Source organism: Quercus lobata, chromosome 5 (assembly GCF_001633185.2).
Source record: "Quercus lobata isolate SW786 chromosome 5, ValleyOak3.0 Primary Assembly, whole genome shotgun sequence".
Lineage (NCBI taxonomy): Eukaryota > Viridiplantae > Streptophyta > Magnoliopsida > Fagales > Fagaceae > Quercus > Quercus lobata.
This window is the reverse complement of record NC_044908.1, coordinates 78860555-78879770: the sequence shown is the minus strand read 5'-3', so window position 1 is coordinate 78879770 and position 19216 is coordinate 78860555. Positions and strand designations below refer to the sequence as shown.

The 19216-nt window shown below is 33.9% G+C and overlaps 1 protein-coding gene across 1 annotated transcript; it reads left to right on the top strand.

The window, feature by feature from the left end:
- Positions 1-59: 59 nt before the first annotated feature.
- On the top strand, positions 60-18548 carry LOC115991219 (G-type lectin S-receptor-like serine/threonine-protein kinase RKS1). The gene is made up of 14 exons (XM_031114958.1): positions 60-172; positions 257-1539; positions 3409-3602; positions 4123-4333; positions 4497-4734; positions 4933-5020; positions 5104-5163; positions 11922-13260; positions 13435-13560; positions 16199-16398; positions 16610-16820; positions 16918-17155; positions 17863-18013; positions 18093-18548. The coding sequence occupies exons 1-14, from the start codon at positions 60-62 to the stop codon at positions 18393-18395; spliced, it is 4755 nt and encodes a 1584-aa protein (XP_030970818.1). The 3' UTR covers positions 18396-18548.
- The last annotated feature ends 668 nt before the right edge of the window (positions 18549-19216 follow it).

Here is a 19216-nt window from a genome sequence, read left to right as displayed (position 1 = left end):
TCAATATATTAATGCCTAACATCTATGGTTGTTCTTAAAACAAATGTCTATAACTGTTCATGAATCAATGTATTAGAACAATATCCCTATCAGTGCCGCAACCTAATATCAACAACCGCACTGCCAACTTCATGCATCAAATATCAAGACTCGTCCACTCAAACCTCCTTTTTTTACTTAGAAAAATGACCTAGCTATCTACAACTTCACTTGTCATTATCATGTATTTTGCTAAAGGGTTTCTCTTTCTCCTTCCACAAACGTTGCTTCTATTCCTTCTCCAGTTTGTTTTTTCGCAAGACACCATAACTATCAGCAAACCCATTAGAGATGGTGACGTTTTAGTCTCTAAAGGAGAAAACTTTGCACTTGGTTTCTTCAGTCCTGGAGTGTCCACCAACCGCTATGTTGGAATTCGGTATTATAGAGCTCCAGAACAACCCGTGGTGTGGGTTGCAAACAGAGACAATCCTATCAATGATACTTCTGGTGTTCTCTCAATTGATTTTCAAGGGAACCTGTTACTCCATGTCGAAGATCGAAACCAACCCATCTGGTCCACAAATATTGTCACACAATCAAGCAACAATAGTACTCATGCTCAGCTCTTGGATTCAGGAAATCTAATCTTGGTTCTTAACAAAACAAGTGAGGTACTGTGGCAAAGCTTTGATTATCCAACTGATACAACTCTTCCAAACATGAAACTTGGGCTGGACAGAACAACTAGTCTGAACCGAATCCTAACATCTTGGAAGTCCAAAGATGATCCAGGAACTGGAAATTGTTCCTATTTGCTCAACACCAATAGCTCCTCCCCAGAATTGTTTTTATACAAGGGCAGCATTTTGTGGTGGCGTTCTGGTCATTGGAATGGCTTTGGATGGAGTGGGGTACCGCCATTGTCACATCCTAACTATCTCTTCAATTTTAGTATTGTGAACAACCAGACTGAGACTACTACGAGCTGGGTTGAACTTCTACCAGAAATATTCTCAAGATTAGTAGTAGATGAATCGGGGTCTATTCAACGCTTTCTGAGTAGAGAGGGAGATCAAGGATGGTTTTCTCTAGGGTCAGCACCATTGGACCGATGTGACAACTACGGCAAGTGTGGTGCATTTGGTAAATGTCAACTGCAAAATGATACTGAATTTGAATGCACCTGTCTACCTGGGTTCCAACCCAGGTCACCAAGGGAATGGTCTTCGAGAAATGCATCCAGTGGGTGTGTAAGAAAGCGTGGACAGGCATCTATATGCAAGAGTGGTGATGGGTTTGTGAAGGTGGAAAATGTGAAGCTTCCGGATAGTTCATTTGCACGAGTTGATGAGAAGCTGAGTTTGAAAGAGTGTGAGCAACAATGCTTGGAAAATTGTTCCTGCGCGGCGTATGGAGGTGTGGATGCGAAGGAGGAAGTCGGGTGTTTGAGATGGTATGGGGAGTTGATAGATACAAGAGTGTTGAATGGGGACCAAAATCTGTATGTACGTGTAGATGCACTTGAGTTAGGTACTCAACAATTCTCTGGTATTTCAGGCAATTTTTTCCTACCATGCTTGCATACAATGTCAAAAGAGAAAATATTTTATAATAGTTATTAAGTTAACCTTTTTGTAATTAACTAGTCAATAACCTACGCAATAGGTGAGATAGTCTAAAAAAATATGATATTTTTTTTGCTTAAATATAAAAATTTGATAATTATGATGATTATATATAAGCTTTTATTGCAATTGAAATTGTAAATGGAACTATCTATTATACAATTTAATGAAAATATGATTCGCCAAGATTGGACTTAAATATAGAATAGAATTAAATTTTGATTAAAAATATATATTTAAAATAATGATATATAAAATTGTGAGATCTCAAAAATTTATGCAGCAACAAAAGATGAATCAACAAAAAAGTCATAGGTTTCAATTAACTTATACTACATATTATAGATTCATATGTAACAAAAGTGGCATGACTGATATGTTAATTTGAAGAGTGATGTTAGAAATATTATAAATTTTATTACATAAACGTCACTGATTGATGTTGTCAATTAATATATATATATATATATATATTGAGAAATGTTATATTCACAATACTTTTATAATGAATTACATTCCTTGTGAAGTGTTATGTAACACTTCTTATATTTATTTCTTATATTATTGAAGTGGCACCAATTACATTTATTGATATTGGTCAGTTTCAAGAATTTAATGCTAAAATTATTAGTATATTAAACATTTTCCTTATATAAAATTATCTTACTTCTATCACAACTTTTTTTTTTTTTTTTTTGAGAATCTACTTCTATCACAACTTATTTACTTAACAACATTGAAAAAATAATTATGAATGAAAATAATTTGCGTAGTGTGCACCGCTTCTGTTACATACATGACTGGAGAAATTTTATTCTTTTCGATCAGGTCATTCCATGGGCTTCTTTGCCAACAAGAGGAGGCTGGCAATTCTAGTAGTGGGCCTACTTGTTATTACTTCATTACTCATTTTCCTATTTTCGCATTTCCTAATTAAGAGGAAAAGGAAGGGTAAGCAAGTTTCCTATTGATATTCTTTTTCGATCTAAAGTTGCATGTGTGAATTATAAGCATCATTTAGGAGCAAAGTTGACCACAAAAGCCTTATAAATTGATTTTTTCGTGTTTAAACATAGAACAATATAATAACATTAAAACTACTTTCAAATTTACTATTTTTTTTTTTTTATACAAGATAGAAATTCTATTCTAACCTAATCTAGCCGAATCAAGTGTACATGTGTGTGAAATTCCCTCCTAACCCTTACTTTTCTCACCCCAGAAATACTCATATTTGTAGAATGACTATCGCACCAAGGGTACGTAGTGGTTTAAATTTAATACTAAAGGTTTACAAAATGGTGTTGCAATTAATGTGATTAGTGTCACATTGAGAACACAATCACCACCAGCAAGTGTAGTGCAATGGTTGCAAGCCCTGGGAAAGATCTATCACTTCGAACCAAGTGCCAAAAGATTATGAGTTTGAGTACTGGTACTAATCCATATTTTCTAATATGCAAAAATCATGGTAATATGATCGAGTAATGACATGCCCTACTGTACACTACTAGTGCCCATGGGCTTACATGAAATAAAAATTAAAAATTAAAAAAAAAACCTTAGTGACAATGTACTATGCGACATGGGACAATGATTACACACACAACCTCCCCCCTCCCCCCCCCCTTTTTTTTTAAAGAACACGCAATAACTTTTTTAATTACCTTCTTATGTTGTTTTTAAAAGTTGGCACACCGGTTTGTAAATCCTATGTAGTATAATGCATATGTTCTTAATATTACACAATTGATTAAAATGATTACAAGCGTCACTGGTAACCATGCTTGCATGAGGACAGGGAGGGGAAGACAACCCACATTGAACAGTGATGTTACTGCAAGTTCAACAACCCTTCATGATTCTCAGAAGCTAGATGAAGGTATAGAAAATCTAGATTTACCATTTTTCGACATAAGCACCATACTTGCTGCCACAGACAACTTCTCTTTTGCTAAAAGACTTGGACAAGGTGGATTTGGCCCCGTCTATAAGGTACTTCACCTTGCTAATGATAAGCATCTATTAAATGTGAATCAATCCTTATTTATGTTCCACAACAATTTTATATATCTAGGGCCAAGGTTGCGATGGATAAGCTAAGATCACAAATGCACAAATTATTGGGCTGAAGTTCTCACAATATGTTATTTTAATGAACGTTTGGATACAACTGAAATGATTTTTTAGCTGCGTCCAGTGTCTCACAGTGGATCCCGTGCACTATTCACTGGACCCACAAACCTTTTTTTTTAACAAAACTTTCATTGAAAATGGGTCTCATGGCATTATTCACACATTTAAAAATTATTTTGCTATAATGTTTTCAGTTTTCAGCAATAAATGGTATCCAACCAAACTCTTAATTTCTAATCACCCACCCACATTACTAGGATGATTTTGGTGGAAGTGAAGGGCAGGGATTGCAAATGGCACATGCATAGTATAAATGTATAATGGAGAAAAAAATTATTATAATTTGTTAATCAATTTTATGTCTCAATTATAATTGCAGGGTCAACTAGCCAATGGACAAGAAATAGCAATAAAAACACTCTCAAGAAGTTCAAGGCAGGGCACAGAAGAATTTAAGAATGAAGTTATGCTAATAGCGAAACTCCAACATAGGAATCTTGTGAGGCTTTTTGGTTGTTGCATTCATAAAGAAGAGAAGATGTTAATCTATGAATACATGCCAAACAAAAGTTTAGACCTTTTCATATTTGGTATGCCATTTCTTCCATCACATATAGCTTCCAACTATGCAACTAGTTCTTGTTTTCAAGCATTATTACTTAAATATAGTTAAAATATAAAAGCAAATTATGATAATTTAAAATTAACTATAGTTTGTATATTGTTGATGGAAGTTTTCATGCTTTGGTCCAGATGAAATAAAAGGAAAAATCATGGATTGGAGGAAGCGATTTGAAATTATTTCTGATATTGCTCGAGGAGTCTTATATCTTCATCAAGATTCTAGAGAAAAAATCATCCATAGAGATCTAAAAGCAAGCAACGTGCTACTAGATGCTACAATGAAGCCAAAAATTTCAGATTTTGGTTTGGCTAGATTGTTCGAAGATGACCAAATTGAAGCGAATACAAATAGAGTTGTTGGCACATAGTAACCCTCTCTCTCTCTCTCTCTCTCTCTCTCTCTCTCTCTCTCTCTCTCTCTCTCTCTCTCTCTCACTTACTTCAAATGCTAAAATCAAAAGTTAGACAAGCATATTATTCTTAAGAATTTGTTTTATTGCAGTGGATATATGTCACCAGAGTATGCAATGGAAGGGTTATATTCTATCAAATCAGATGTCTTTAGTTTTGGTGTCTTAACACTTGAGATAATTAGTGGCAAGAGAAACAATCACTATCTTGCTGGAAGCCCCTACCTAAATTTGATAGGACATGTAAGTAAAATATATTATCACTTCATTTTGAATTAGTGAACTTCACTATGGCTCTAAGGTTATATACTATTAAATTTTTTTAGGTCTGGGACTTATGGATGGAAGGAAAAGCCTTGGATATAGTTGATTCATCTTTGGCTCAGGTATATTCTACTAGTGAAGTTTTAAGATGTATTCAAATTGGACTCTTATGTGTGCAAGAACAAGCAGCAGACCGGCCAACCATGGCAGAAATTGTATTCATGTTAGGAAATGAAACTACTCTACCCCAACCTGGCAAGCCAGCGTTTATCAACAAAAGAACTATAAATTACGGACAAGATTCATCAAGTTCTACAAGAGCACCTACGTCACTTAATGATGTAACCATTTCTGTGCTTGAAGCTCGTTGAGGTCTGCACTTATTAGTTAAACTACACTTTCATACTTGAAGAAATACATTGCTTGTTCTTGGTTGAACTATAGATTTTTATAAATTTCCAAATTTATCTTTTGTTTGAGATATTATGGACGAAAGGTCTAAATCTGTAGTTAGCTTATATACTTGTAGAGTAAGCACACTAATCCTAAGTGAATTAGGGTTAGCTAGGTTTAATTTATAGTTCTCTAGTATATAGATTCAATGTTATGTTCATTGTAATACAATGAAGTTGTATAGTAAAGATGTAGCTGTCATAAACTTTCCCTTATGGATATAAGTCATTAGGTCGAACCACGTCTTACTTCTATTTTTCTCTTCTATCTCTTTTAATCACTCAATCACTTAACAACTTTAGTATTATTAAAAATTTAAATTTTGAGTAATGTAGTACTTGATGACATGAGAAATGTTGAGACAATTTACTAAATTAATTTTTGTGAGCACCTCATTATATCAATTTACTAAAAATTTTCAGAGTAAAAAAAAAAAAAAATTAATATAAAAATCATATTGTAGTTTACTATATTTTAGAATTAGAAGTAAAGTTCTATCCCATTTTCAATTATTTATTATAAATTCATCATCCTTGCTTTCACTAGTTCTTAATGTTTTCTTTTACTAGTGCTTTATGTATTTCTCAAACAACAAAATCATTCGAATCTTCTTTCACCTTTGTTGACAAAGAAGAAAATATCCACGCTTAGCTTTTATAGAAAAATATTTTAGTAAAAAACAATTCTCTTTGAAATAATAACTTTTTTTTTCTATGTTTAGTTGTAATTTTGAAAGTAATCCAAAAAAAAATAATAGTAATTTCATTAAAATTTCATACAACCATAGTGTCGGTGGTAATCGCTAAAATGAAGGTTATGTAGTTATAGTGATAATGATAGTGATGATAGAAGTGGTGGTGGTACCAAAGGAGATGGTGGTTGTGGCCTAAAAAATCAATGGAGGTTGTGGCTAGAGTGTCCATGGTAGTGCTAGCAAAAAAAAAGGTGTGTGGGCCTTAGCATTGTGTATATGTATTAAAAAAAAAAAAAAAAAAAAAAAGGGTGTGTGAAGGCATAAATCATTTTCCAACGTTCCCTCGTGCCTTCACCCTTTTTTATTTTTTTTTTTTTTGCGAAAATCGTCATCTATTTTAGACTTATGCCACTGCTTAGTAATAATTAGGAGATCAATAATGAATAACCTATCAATTTTTTTCATAGAGTAGTCCTTTGCTCTACTTACTCTTTCGGTTTCTATTTCAATCATAAATATTGTCAAAATTAGGCTTTGCAAAAGAAAATCAGATTTCACACTTATATAATGAAATTAGTTTCTACTTCTAATTTAATTTTGTTGACATGGCTAAGGATGATGATGTGACATTGACATTGCAAATTATTTTTGTGACATGTGACAGCTAAGATGAGATAAGGCATGTGGTGCATATGATTGTGCGTAAAGGTATGAAAAATGCAAATGTTAGCATGTAGGAACATGTGAAGAAGGTTGGTGGTCAGGGACGGAACTACATACAGACAGAGGGGGGTTGTGGCCCCCACCCCCCCCCCCAATTTTTTTAAAAATATTAAATAGTAGGTATATATTTAAGATTTTAGAAAATAAGCCCAAAAAAAATTATATTTGCCCCCTCAAGAAAATTATATTTGCCTTCCTTGACTTCGAATCCTAGTTCTGTCCCTATTAGTGGTGAGTGAAAGTGCGTGAAGAGCGTGTGACCACTTGCAAAACCTACACGCGATGTGTGAGAGAGAGTATTGTGGAATAGAAGCAACCCTTGTTTGGGTCTACGGGCCGATCTAGGCACAAAAAACTAATTTGGGCAATATCTCTCAATTGTGGTGGTCATGGCTAAGGAATGACGGATTCCAATGACAAACACTATCAAAGAACACAAGATGATTACTCTGATACCATGAAAAAACAAAGGACAAAGAGAGCTACTGAAAAGAAATAAACATGTAAACAATTTGTATATTTTTTATGTGTATAATTGTACAAGAGACCTTCTATATTAGCATCATATGAATGCAATACAAGCAATAGGAGTTAGGGATGGCAATGGGGCCAGGCGGGGTCGAAGGATGGGGTCTTCGTCCCCGCTCCGAATGGTATTGTCTTGCCCCATCCCCACCCCGCCCCGCATGACGGGGAAAACTTTCTCACCCCATCCCTGCCCCTTGGGGCCCCGCGAAGCCCCGCCCCACCCCGTAAAAGTTAAAACCCTACTTTTTTTGTTAATTTGCCCTACAATTAGTACAATTTTTTTTAATGAAACCTATTTAATTAATAAAAATATACTTAAAATTACAAATAAATTTATCCCAACAAATCAAATCAATTTTTAGAAAAAAAAAAAAAATTGAATAATATATCCAAATGTTTAACAAGACAATCACCAAAAAAAAAAATCTCATAGTATAACACATAACAAAATAAAGGCAAAGAACCATATTGGGTAAAATAAAATAAGCTAATATCGATATGTTTGTTTAAATAGTAGGGTTTTAGGGTATGAAAAATTTACAATTATAACCCTTAACAACGCGGGGTGGGACAAGGATGGGAAGGGACAGGGCGGGGTGGGTCTAAAAAGTCTAACCCATCCCCGCCCAGCCCCGCCCCATGGTGTGGGGCTAAAATCTTGCCCCATCCCCGCCCCACCACCTTTGCGGGGAGGGGAAAACCCGCGTGGGACGAAGCTGGGAAAGGCAGGGCAAAATTGCCATCCCCAAATGGCATGTCTCCATCAAAGTTTAAAATTACACCAATTCACGTGAATGTGGAAATTTAGAAATTTTCTTAGTTACCTCTAATAATGCATTGGTTGCTTTCAGCAAGGAAATGCATACAATAAATAAAGGCCTACTAAATCCATATTATGTCATTGTTGAAATAGAGTCCAAGCTTTACATTCATGCGCTAAATGTTAATTCAAGTTTTGCATTTTCCTTCAAGTCTTTCACGCGCATTTTTTCTCCTGTCTACAAGTATTCTATTGTGATGTGCAAACTACGTTGGATCAAAATATGAATGTGGATCGGTGTTCTTCAACAATCACCTCAATGTGGAAATATAAGGCATGCAATGACCGACCCATATTATTTACAACATTTTTTACAAGTTGAAGGGAAAAAAAAAATGTTGTATATTTCTCCAAGTTTCAATTTGCAAACAGGGTCACTTTCACTCATCATCTATTGAAGAAAGTCCTTTCGTTAAGACAAAATTGTCGATCACTTCAAAATTGCCTGTCACTGAATAAAACAATGTTTTTTTCCTTTTTTTTTTTTTTTTAAATTATAAATGTTAATAGAGTGGGATGGACATTGGGACTACATATGATGCATAGGAAGGTTGGGGTCCCGTGGTGTAGCTAAATGACTTAAGGACGTGATTTGCTAAGATACAAATAAGGAAATAACTAAAAAAGAAATCAATCAATTGTGGACGTGATTTGCTACTTCCCAGCTTCTACGCCTGGACTTCTGCCGAAAATAGTCATTATCATTGATTTGGGTCTTCTGTAGACTTCTAGATAATTGTCGGTAATAGAATATATATCTTCTATAGGACTTATGCATGATTGGCAAATTAACCTTAAATAAGGAAGCTGTGGATTCACAAAGTTAGTTACCTGTTCTCTAAATTCTCAAAATCACACTTAAGCTTTACCTAACATTATTTTAAATTAATAAATAAATAAGGGTATTAAAGTCATTTAAAAAATTCTTTGTAAAATTAAAAATACAAAATTCACCTCATTTTCCTAAAATTTAGCACATCTATTTAAAATTTAAAATACTAAACTTCTACACAAATACAAGTACAAATGTCCACCACCACATACACATTCTAATCCTTATATTTTCTTTTATTTTTTGAAAAAATAAAACTTTTAAAATTGTTTAGAAATCTCTCTTACTCAGTTACTCCTTAACTAAACTTTAAAAGTCAAGTTTTAACTTATCTAAAATTTTAAAACTTAAGACTTTTAACTGTTCACAAACACAAATGCCAATATTTCCTTTTTTTTTTTTTAAATAAAATTGCTTATACCTATACGTCTACCCATATTTTAATCTCACTTAAAGTTACAAGTTAAAACTTATTTATTTTTTGATACACTTTCTAGATTGGGTTAGTTCAATTTTAACACCGAAGTCAATGGTTGAAACAAACTTTTTAGAGGGGTTTTCTAATTTTAAAACATTTTTGTTGAGATTCAATCATCCTTGTTCATGAATTATTACTTGAGACTTGAAAATGCAATTTGACTACACTAAACGGCATGTCTCCATCAAAGTTTTAAAAAGTACACCAATTCATGTGAATGTGGAAATTTAGATATTTTAATAGATACCTTCAATAATGCATTGGTTGCTTTCAACAAGGCAATGCAAACAATATAGCTCCAATCAATCCAAATTATTTAGGCAGTTGTTAGCAAGTTGAAGGAAATAATAAGGATGTAGGCCTACTCAGTTTTTGTCATTGCAGAAATTAGATTCACTAATTCGAAAGTATATTCCTTTGCGATTCAATTTTCAAACAAGATCACTTTCAAGTTCTTGGATTATTGACTGGTATCTTCTAATAATAGCTCCAAACTCTTATTGGCACTAGGGGAATGGATTGAGAATTCATAGTATGACCCTATGGTATCATCTATCAATTTGTAGTTGTTAGGTCCAGGCTTCTTTGTTCAGTCTTTTCTTACTTTTATATATAAAATTCTATCTTCTTTTTCAAAAGAAATAATAAAATAATAATGTTATTAATTAAATATTGTGAAAGACTAAAACAAATGCAATTTTAATGAGAGTTAATTAACAGACAGTTTAATGGAATAATAACTAAGGTCTTAATTGAATAATTTTAAAACTCAAAGAACTAAATTGAACAAAAGCAGAGTTAGAGTACTAAAATGAATTATGGTGAAACATAGGGGGTGGGTTTTGTATTTTAGCCTAAATTATAATGACTCTTTCTCCTAATCAATGCAGTTTTTATTATTATTATAGACAAACATCTAAAACCAGTTGAGGACTGTAGGGATGGCAATGGGGCAGGGCAAGTCCAAAGGATGGGGTCTTCGCCCCCGCCCCGCAAGATTTTGTCTAGCCCCATCCCCGCCTCGCCTTGCATGACGGAGAAAATTTTCTTGCCCCATCTCCACCCCTTGGGGCCCCGCGAAGCCCTGCCCCACCCCGTAAAATTCTATTTTTTGTTAATTTTCCCTACAACTAGTACAATTTTTTAAATGAAACATATTTCATTAATAAAAATATACTTGAAATTACAACTAAATTTATCTCATCAAATCAAATTAATTTTTAGAAAAAATTGAATAATATATCCAAGTGTTTAACAAGACAATCATTAAAAAAAAAAAAAAAATCTCATAGTATAACATATGACAAAATAAAGGCAGAGAACCACATTGGGTAGAATAAAATAAGCTAATATTAATATGTTTGTTTAAATAGTAGGGTTTTAAGATATGAAAAATTTATAATTATAACCCTTAGCAATGTGGGACAAGGTGGGGACGGGAAGGGGCAGGGCGGGTCTACAAAGTCTAAACTCATCCCCACCCCGCCCCGTAGTGCGGAGCTAAAATCTTGCCCCATCCCCACCCCACCACCTTTGCGGAGCGGAGAAAACCCACGCGGGGCGAAGTGGGGAGGAACGATTTAAGCGGGACGGGAAAAAAATGCCATCCCTCATAAGAGTGCAGCAATTGTAAAATGGGCTGAAGCCCACCGGGCTTAATACAAACAAACTTTAAGCATACTCACAAATTATTGACAGTACAATATAAAATACTAATAAGTTACTCCGTATACCATAAAAAAAAAAAAAAAAAAAAAAAAAAAAAAAAAAAAAGTTACTCCGTATGGCAAATGGTCCCAAACATAAAACAAGCCGAAACTCTCCAGTCTCCATTTCCTACGGGAACACAACAAGCAAACCCTTATACTTTGTAGATTTAAGATCACGTAGAAATCAATTATGGCACATTTGCTTTGTTCAAAGTATTTGAAGGTACCTCCCATCAAAAAGAAAAAAAGTATTTGAAGGTACGAAAGCAGGCACCTTTACATCGACAATGTCAATTTATAATCAACTGTTCCCTCTATCTTTTTCCTTGGAACAGTAATAACTAAATATAAGTTGAAGTCACACAAATGTACTCCCATTTTGTGGGAGTTCTATGGTGCAAAATATCTTTTGGAACTGAGTGACTCAAATTGCTTCGTACAAGAAACCAATAAATATCTTATCAAAACGAAGAAAAAAAAAAACAATAAATATATATATATATATAGGTGCTAATATTTAAAGTAACAGGTATTACGTCTTTATCGTGCTTTGCTTTTTTATTTAATTTCTACCTCCCTTGTGGACCCTACTCATTAAAATTTTCAGCTACTTCCAAATCCAAGATTTCACTTCAAAGACTAGCCAGCAAACTCATTTGTCACAAACTATAATCATTCACAACGTGAAAAAACAATGAATCCTGCTTCTTCTCTCCCTTTTTTGTATTCAGTATTGCTTCTCCTCTCCCTTTTTTTCCAAATTTGCGTTTCCCTTGACACCATAACACCCAACCAGGCCATCAAGGATGGTCAAACTCTAGTCTCAAACCAAAAAGCCTTTGCACTTGGTTTTTTCAGCCACGGCAATTCCACAAAGCGCTATGTTGGAATTTGGTACAACAAAGTTCCTGAACAAACTATTGTGTGGGTAGCAAATAGAGACAATCCTCTCAATGATAGCACAGGAATCCTATCAATCAACGGTCAGGGGAACCTTGTACTTCACACCCAAAACCAAACCATTCCAATTTGGTCCGCCAATGTTTCTGTTTCAGTCTCATCCACAAACAATTCTATGGCTCAGCTCTTGGATTCAGGAAATCTTGTTTTGGTTCAAGAAGACAACAAAAGTGTTATATGGCAAAGCTTTGATCATCCCACAAATACTTTGCTTCCGTTTATGAAACTTGGGCTCGACCGGAGAACCGGGTTGAACCGGTTCCTAACATGTTGGAAGACCAAAGATGACCCGGGAACAGGTAACTCTTCACTTCGGATTGATCCAATTGGGTTCCCCCAGTTGTTCTTATACATGGGTCAGACTCCAACGTGGCGGGCCGGACCTTGGAATGGGCTAAGATTGAGTGGTGTACCCGAAATGACACAAAATTTCATCTTCAATATTAGTTTTGTGAATAATCAAGATGAGATCTTTATCATGTATGGTATAAAAGATCCCAGCATTTTCTCTAGAATGGTGGTAAATGAATCAGGAGCCGTTGAAAGGTACACGTGGAGGAATGATAGATGGCTCCAGTTTTGGCACGCCCCAAAAGAGCCATGTGATAATTATTTGCATTGTGGTCCAAATAGTTACTGTGACCCATCCAATGCAGACAAGTTCGAGTGCACATGCTTACCTGGGTTCGAACCCAAGTCGTCTCAAGATTGGTACCTTAGAGACGGGTCTGGTGGGTGTGTGAGAAAACAAGGAGTGTCCACGTGTAATAGCGGAGAAGGGTTTGTGAAGTTGGCACGTGTAAAGGTGCCAAATACTTCAGTGGCACGTGCAAACATGAGTATGAGTTGGAAAGAATGTGAGCAAGAGTGCTTGAGGAATTGTTCTTGTACAGGTTACACAAGTGCAAATGTGAGTATGGGAGGGATTGGGTGCTTGACATGGCATGGGAACTTAGTGGACACAAGATCATATACCAATGATGGACAAGATTTATATTTACGTGTGGATGCAGATGTTCTAGGTAGTCTTCTATCAAATTTCAACAATTATTCTGTTTTTATAATTGATATAAAAAGAAATTCTTCAGTATTTACTATTTTTATATTATTTTGCACCAACGTTTTATATACATAGAACTAAGTTTTCAGATTTATAGCAACAAATAATAATATTTATTTTGTCTTTTTTTCCCTAGCTCAATATGCTAAGAAAAATGGCCTTCGGAACAAAGGGATAAGGGCAACTATTGGGGTTTCTGTTGCAGTGGTGTTGCTTATTGCGGTGTTCATTGTTTATTGGTTGATAATGAGAAAGAAAAAAGGTAATGCAATCTTTTCCGCCCTTTTGTCCTGTTCACATATTTCATTACCAGTGAACAAATGTCACTTCACGTTTTTCTTAATTTCTAAGGTTAGTGGGTGCAGTTCGTTTTGTCCTTCTCACTAAAAACAAAATTTCTAAGGTTCTAAGGTTAGTTAACAAATGTTGACAGGGTAAAAGTATTGTCGGACATCAACTAGTTAAAGGAATAAAAAAACAGAGATTAGTTTTGTAATTGATAAGTATGACAAGATAGGACATAGTCAGATTATGAGTACTCTGTTTCTCTTTCAGGATAGGAAAACTGAAACAGAGTGAGGGTATGGTGCATGGTGGAGATATTTTATTATCTTTAATTAAGTAGTTCTATCACTATTGATTGAGGGGTGATGGTGGGCTTGTCCAGTGAGAAAAATAAAAATAAAAATAAAGGTTTGCTCGCTCTAGAAAGGAATGAATTTTGAATAATGAAATTTGACTAAAAAAAAATAAAAGAAGAGAAACAAAACAAAATATCAAAATATTTTTATAATATCTTTATTTTCAACTATAAAGAGGTAGATCTCGGTATGACATTTTTTTTTTTTTTTCTTTTTAACTATAAGGAACTTATATTTCAATAGGAGTGAAAATATTGTGATAAGTTTATGTCATGATATTTTCACAATAAAACTTTTTAAATTGATTTTACTCTTAGGTCAGTTCTTAACCTTTTTAAATTGTTTTTAAAATGGTTATTACCGTCAACTCAGTTACGGAAAAAGTTGAGGTGGCAAACCGCATGTCCTACTTGCTGACATGTCGCTGACGTGGATATTAAAATATTATTAAAAAAACTTATTTAGCATTTTTAAAATGCCACGTCAAATTTAAATTAATAAAAAATTAAAACAAAAATCCAAGTCAGAAATTTTAAAATAAATAAATAAATAAACATTAATTCAATTAAATTAAGAAAAAAAAAAGCTTTTTCAGTTTAAAAAATGGGTTTGCTTTTCATTTTTTTTCGGAAGAACATTGTTCTTCTTCTTCCCCAGGACATGAACTTCATGCTTCATGTTCTTCCCCAAATCAAACCCAATAAATTCAAGAAATCAAACCCATAAACATCCAGTAAATCAAACCTAATAAATCCAAGAATTCAAACTCATAAACCACCCAATAAATCTAAGAAATGAAACCCATAAACATCTAGTAAATCAAACCAAATAAATTCAAGAAATAAATATACAAATCCGCATAAAAAAAAAAACCACAAACACGAAACCAAACTCACCAAGACAACTCCATCTCCGAAACACAAACATGGCCACACCGATCTCCACGGCCACACCAATCTCCACCTCCACTACCGACCACCCACCACTACAAAAACCCAGAAAAACCCCACCTACAACCAAACATGTAAACACAAATCCAAGACCCACACCAATCTCCACGGCCACACCGATCTCCACGGCCATAGCCCACCCCCACTGAAACCCAGAAAAACCCAACCATCTCCATCTCCAACCAAACCCATAATCCAAGACCACCCCAACCACCAATCTCCACCTCCATTACCGACCACCCCACGGAAAATTAGAAAAACCCAGAGATTAGAGAGTCGGGTTTAGAAAGAGAGAATGTTAGAGATTAAGAGAGAGAGAGGGATTGAAAGCTTGAACAAAGAAAGATACAAACACAAATACGCACCAAGAGATAGAGAAAGAGAGGATCTGAAAAAGTTTTTTCTTCTTTTGTTTTTGATTTTGAATTTTTTTAGTTTAATTTTTAAATTTTTTTTTATTAATTAAAATGCTGACTTGTCATTAAAATGCTGACATGGATACTGACGTGGTATTTTTTTAATAATATTTAAATATCCACGTCATCACCATGTCAGCAAGTAGGACACGCTGTTTGCCACCTCAACTTTTTCCGTAACTGAGTTGACAGTAGGGACTATTTTAAAAACGATTTTAAAAAGTCAGGGACTGACCTAAGAGTAAAATCAGTTTAGGGACTAAATCGAGAAATGACCCAAAATGTAGGGACCAAAAGTGCGCCTGATTTTATTTTTCTTTGAGAAGAATAATGCCTAAACTTTTGACTGCCTTCTCTCACGCCTAATATTATTATTGTATAATTATGTTAGTGTGTATGTAAAAGATCATATTACGTTGTATAAATTTTCTAAAATATTTTTTTGACTAAAAAAGGTAAATTTTCTAATATATTTTAAATAATAAGAGACATTTTATAATCTTTGTAATAATTTACAAAAGATATCATCTTATCTTTAATTAAGATATAATTTAACCTCTTCAAATATTATTTTAATTAAAATTATTGAATTTTTTTACATGTACTCTATTTAATTTTTGTATTAATAAAACTTTAAAATAATTATTATATCATTATGGTCGTAGCTTAATTGGAGCTTGGTCAAATATCAAAAACCTTAAAACTCTTCCCTTTACGGTTCTTTGAATGAGTCTAAAAACCATGATCTAGGATAAACTTTGAAAATTATAAACTTGATTTCTTCCTTTTCTTTTATTTTCATTATGAATTTATCAAATGGGACTTTTGTTTAGGAAATCGTAATTGGATAAATATTGTAACTATGCATTATCTGTTACTGTGTTTGAGAACAGAGAAGAGGCAAAGCATGTACAATTATAGCGTTACCATGACTTCACCATACAATGAAGACTCTCCAAGTAGAAGGGAGCTGGATGGGACTGGAAGAAACTCAGATTTACCACTATTCGAGCTAAGTACCATTGTTGCTGCTACAGATAACTTCTCTATAGCTAACAAGCTTGGAGAAGGTGGTTTTGGGTCAGTTTATAAGGTAGTCACCTCAAAAGAGTCCTAAAACATGCATAACTTCAGTTCATGTGTGTTAAATGCATCAACAATTCCATCCTGAATGTTCAAAAGTTTCAATATAGCAAGACTGTTGTAGGTGGAATTGGGCTATTCTCATTACCTAGATAATTTACTATTGAATTTCTTTCAACGAATATGCAATATAAATAAATGAAATTTGGAATTAATTTCAGGGTTCGCTACATAATGGAATGGAGATAGCAGTAAAAAGACTATCAAAATCCTCAGGACAAGGAATAGAACAATTCAAAACTGAAGTTGCACTAATTGCTAAACTCCAACACAGAAATCTTGTCAGAATTTTAGGTTGTTGCATTCAAGGAGAAGAGAAGATGTTAATCTATGAGTACTTGCCAAACAAAAGCTTGGACTCTTTTATTTTTGGTATGCCTTCTTTTTCATCTCACATGAATTCCTAGAATGTAAAATAAAACTTAAGCACACTTTTGATCTAAATTTATGTTCTTGACTCTTCATTCAGATGAAACAAAAAGGTTATCGTTAGACTGGGGAAAACGATGTGAGATTATTTGTGGGATTGCTCGAGGGATCTTATATCTTCATCAAGACTCAAGATTAAGAATTATTCATAGAGATTTAAAGGCCAGCAATGTTCTCCTTGACACTACATTAAATCCAAAAATTTCAGATTTTGGTATGGCTAAAATCTTTGGAGGAGATCAAATTGAAGCAAATACAAATTGCGTTGTTGGAACATAGTAAGTTGACCACAAAATGAATATATACTAATAATTTCTACCTTATTACATGACTTTAGTTGTTATCTATTTTTTGAATTAAAAAAGGGGTTTCTCTTCTTTGTTGTCATCTATTTAATATCCAATCCATATTCCTCCCCCACTTTCTTTTTTAGTTTCTTTTTTCTTGACTCATTTTCTCCTCATGTAATAAAATTACTTCCTAGCTCCTACTTCTATTCGTTTAACTTCTTTTATCTCCTATGCTTACAGTACTACTACTACATTGTGTACATTCTCAACTATTTTTAAATCGTTTTAAAAATTGAGTGCCTCTGCTATCAATGTTGTAGTGATATTACAAATATTTTAAAAAATCATGATATTACGAATACTCCCAATTTCACAACATGCTAAATTAACATATAACACACATCCCATGTGCCTTTACTATCAATGTTGTAATCATGCATTATAAACACCAGCCATTAACTCATGTGATGCATAGAATTTTTCACCTTGTTTGTCAAAACAGTGCAACCTGAAAGCCATAAAAAAGAATAAGAATAAAAAAGAAGAATAAAAGGTGAAGCTATATAATTCTTTTTCATCTTGTGTTACTCCAAAGGTTGTTTGATACGTTGGTGAAAAAAGATAGAGCTATCTTTGATCATTTTTATTGAATAATGTGATGGCATAACATTTATTGTTCATTTTGCTGCAAACAGTGGTTATATGTCACCAGAATATGCAATGCGAGGGTTATTTTCAATAAAATCAGATGTATTTAGCTTCGGGGTGTTGCTACTAGAGATCATTACCGGCAAAAAGAACAGTACTTATTATCATGATGATCCTTCCTCAAATTTGATTGGACATGTAAGTATATGTGTGAACAAAGACTTGAAATATTAGCTTTGTTTTATTTAGCCTAATACGTTGAATATGATGTTGGTAGGTTTGGGACCAATGGAAAGAAGATAAAGCTATGGAACTAATTGATTCATCACTTGGTGAGACATACCCCGCTAATGAAGTTTCAAGATATATTCAAATTGGGCTTTTGTGTGTGCAAGAACATGCAGAAGATCGGCCAACCATGTCAACAGTTGTTTTTATGTTGGGTAATGACACACCTCTTCCGTCTCCAAAACAACCTGCATATATTTTTAAGAACACTTACAATAGTAAAGATAGATCAACTAGTGAAGGAGCTAATTCAATAAATGACTTAACAATTACCAGAATAGATGGTCGCTAAAGCCCCAGGTTGGTTGGAGCAATGTAATTTTCAATTGCAAGATAAGACTTAGAAGGAAATGTGGTATTCTTTAATGAATTTTTATTAAGATATTATTATGGTGATCCATTGTCACTTCTCTTATTTGTGATAGTGGTGGAGGCTTAAAGTAAATTGATCTCCAAGGTGATAGATGAGCAATATATAAATGGGTTTACAATGCAGGTAGAATAATGACTCAATGATGATCTCACCTCTTTTATTGCCATATGGTGGACAAAATTGGGATATACTCCTTTTGGTGAAAAGTTCTAGCAAAATGTCTAATTTCTGAACTATTTAGAAATATGCACCTGCTTTGAAACTTGATTTTATCAAAATCGAGTTTTAGTGTGGAACTCGAGTTCCACAATTTTTTTAAAAAAAAAGTTTAATTTGGCTATAACTCGAGTTTCAAAATAATGGTATATCCCTAAATAGTTTAAAAAATGAGGTATTTTGTTGGACCATTTCACCAAAAGGGGGTATATCCCCATTTTGGCCACCATATGGTATTTTGATTTTATGTGGAAATGACCTAAGGCAACTTAACCAATTAAAAAGTGTTTTGTTGTGTTTTGAATCCATATCTAGACTATCAAGTCTGAGATGGTTTCTGTTGGAGAGATCCCAAAGATTGAAACTTTTTTGGACATTCTTAAGTGCAAGATATCTAACCTGGTTATGAAATATTTAAGACCGCCACTGGGGGCTAAAGATAAGTGCAAAGTGCCATGAAGATCCGATTTTAGAGAGGTTGGAAAGGAGATTAGCTGGTTGGAAGAAACTTTATTTATCAAGAG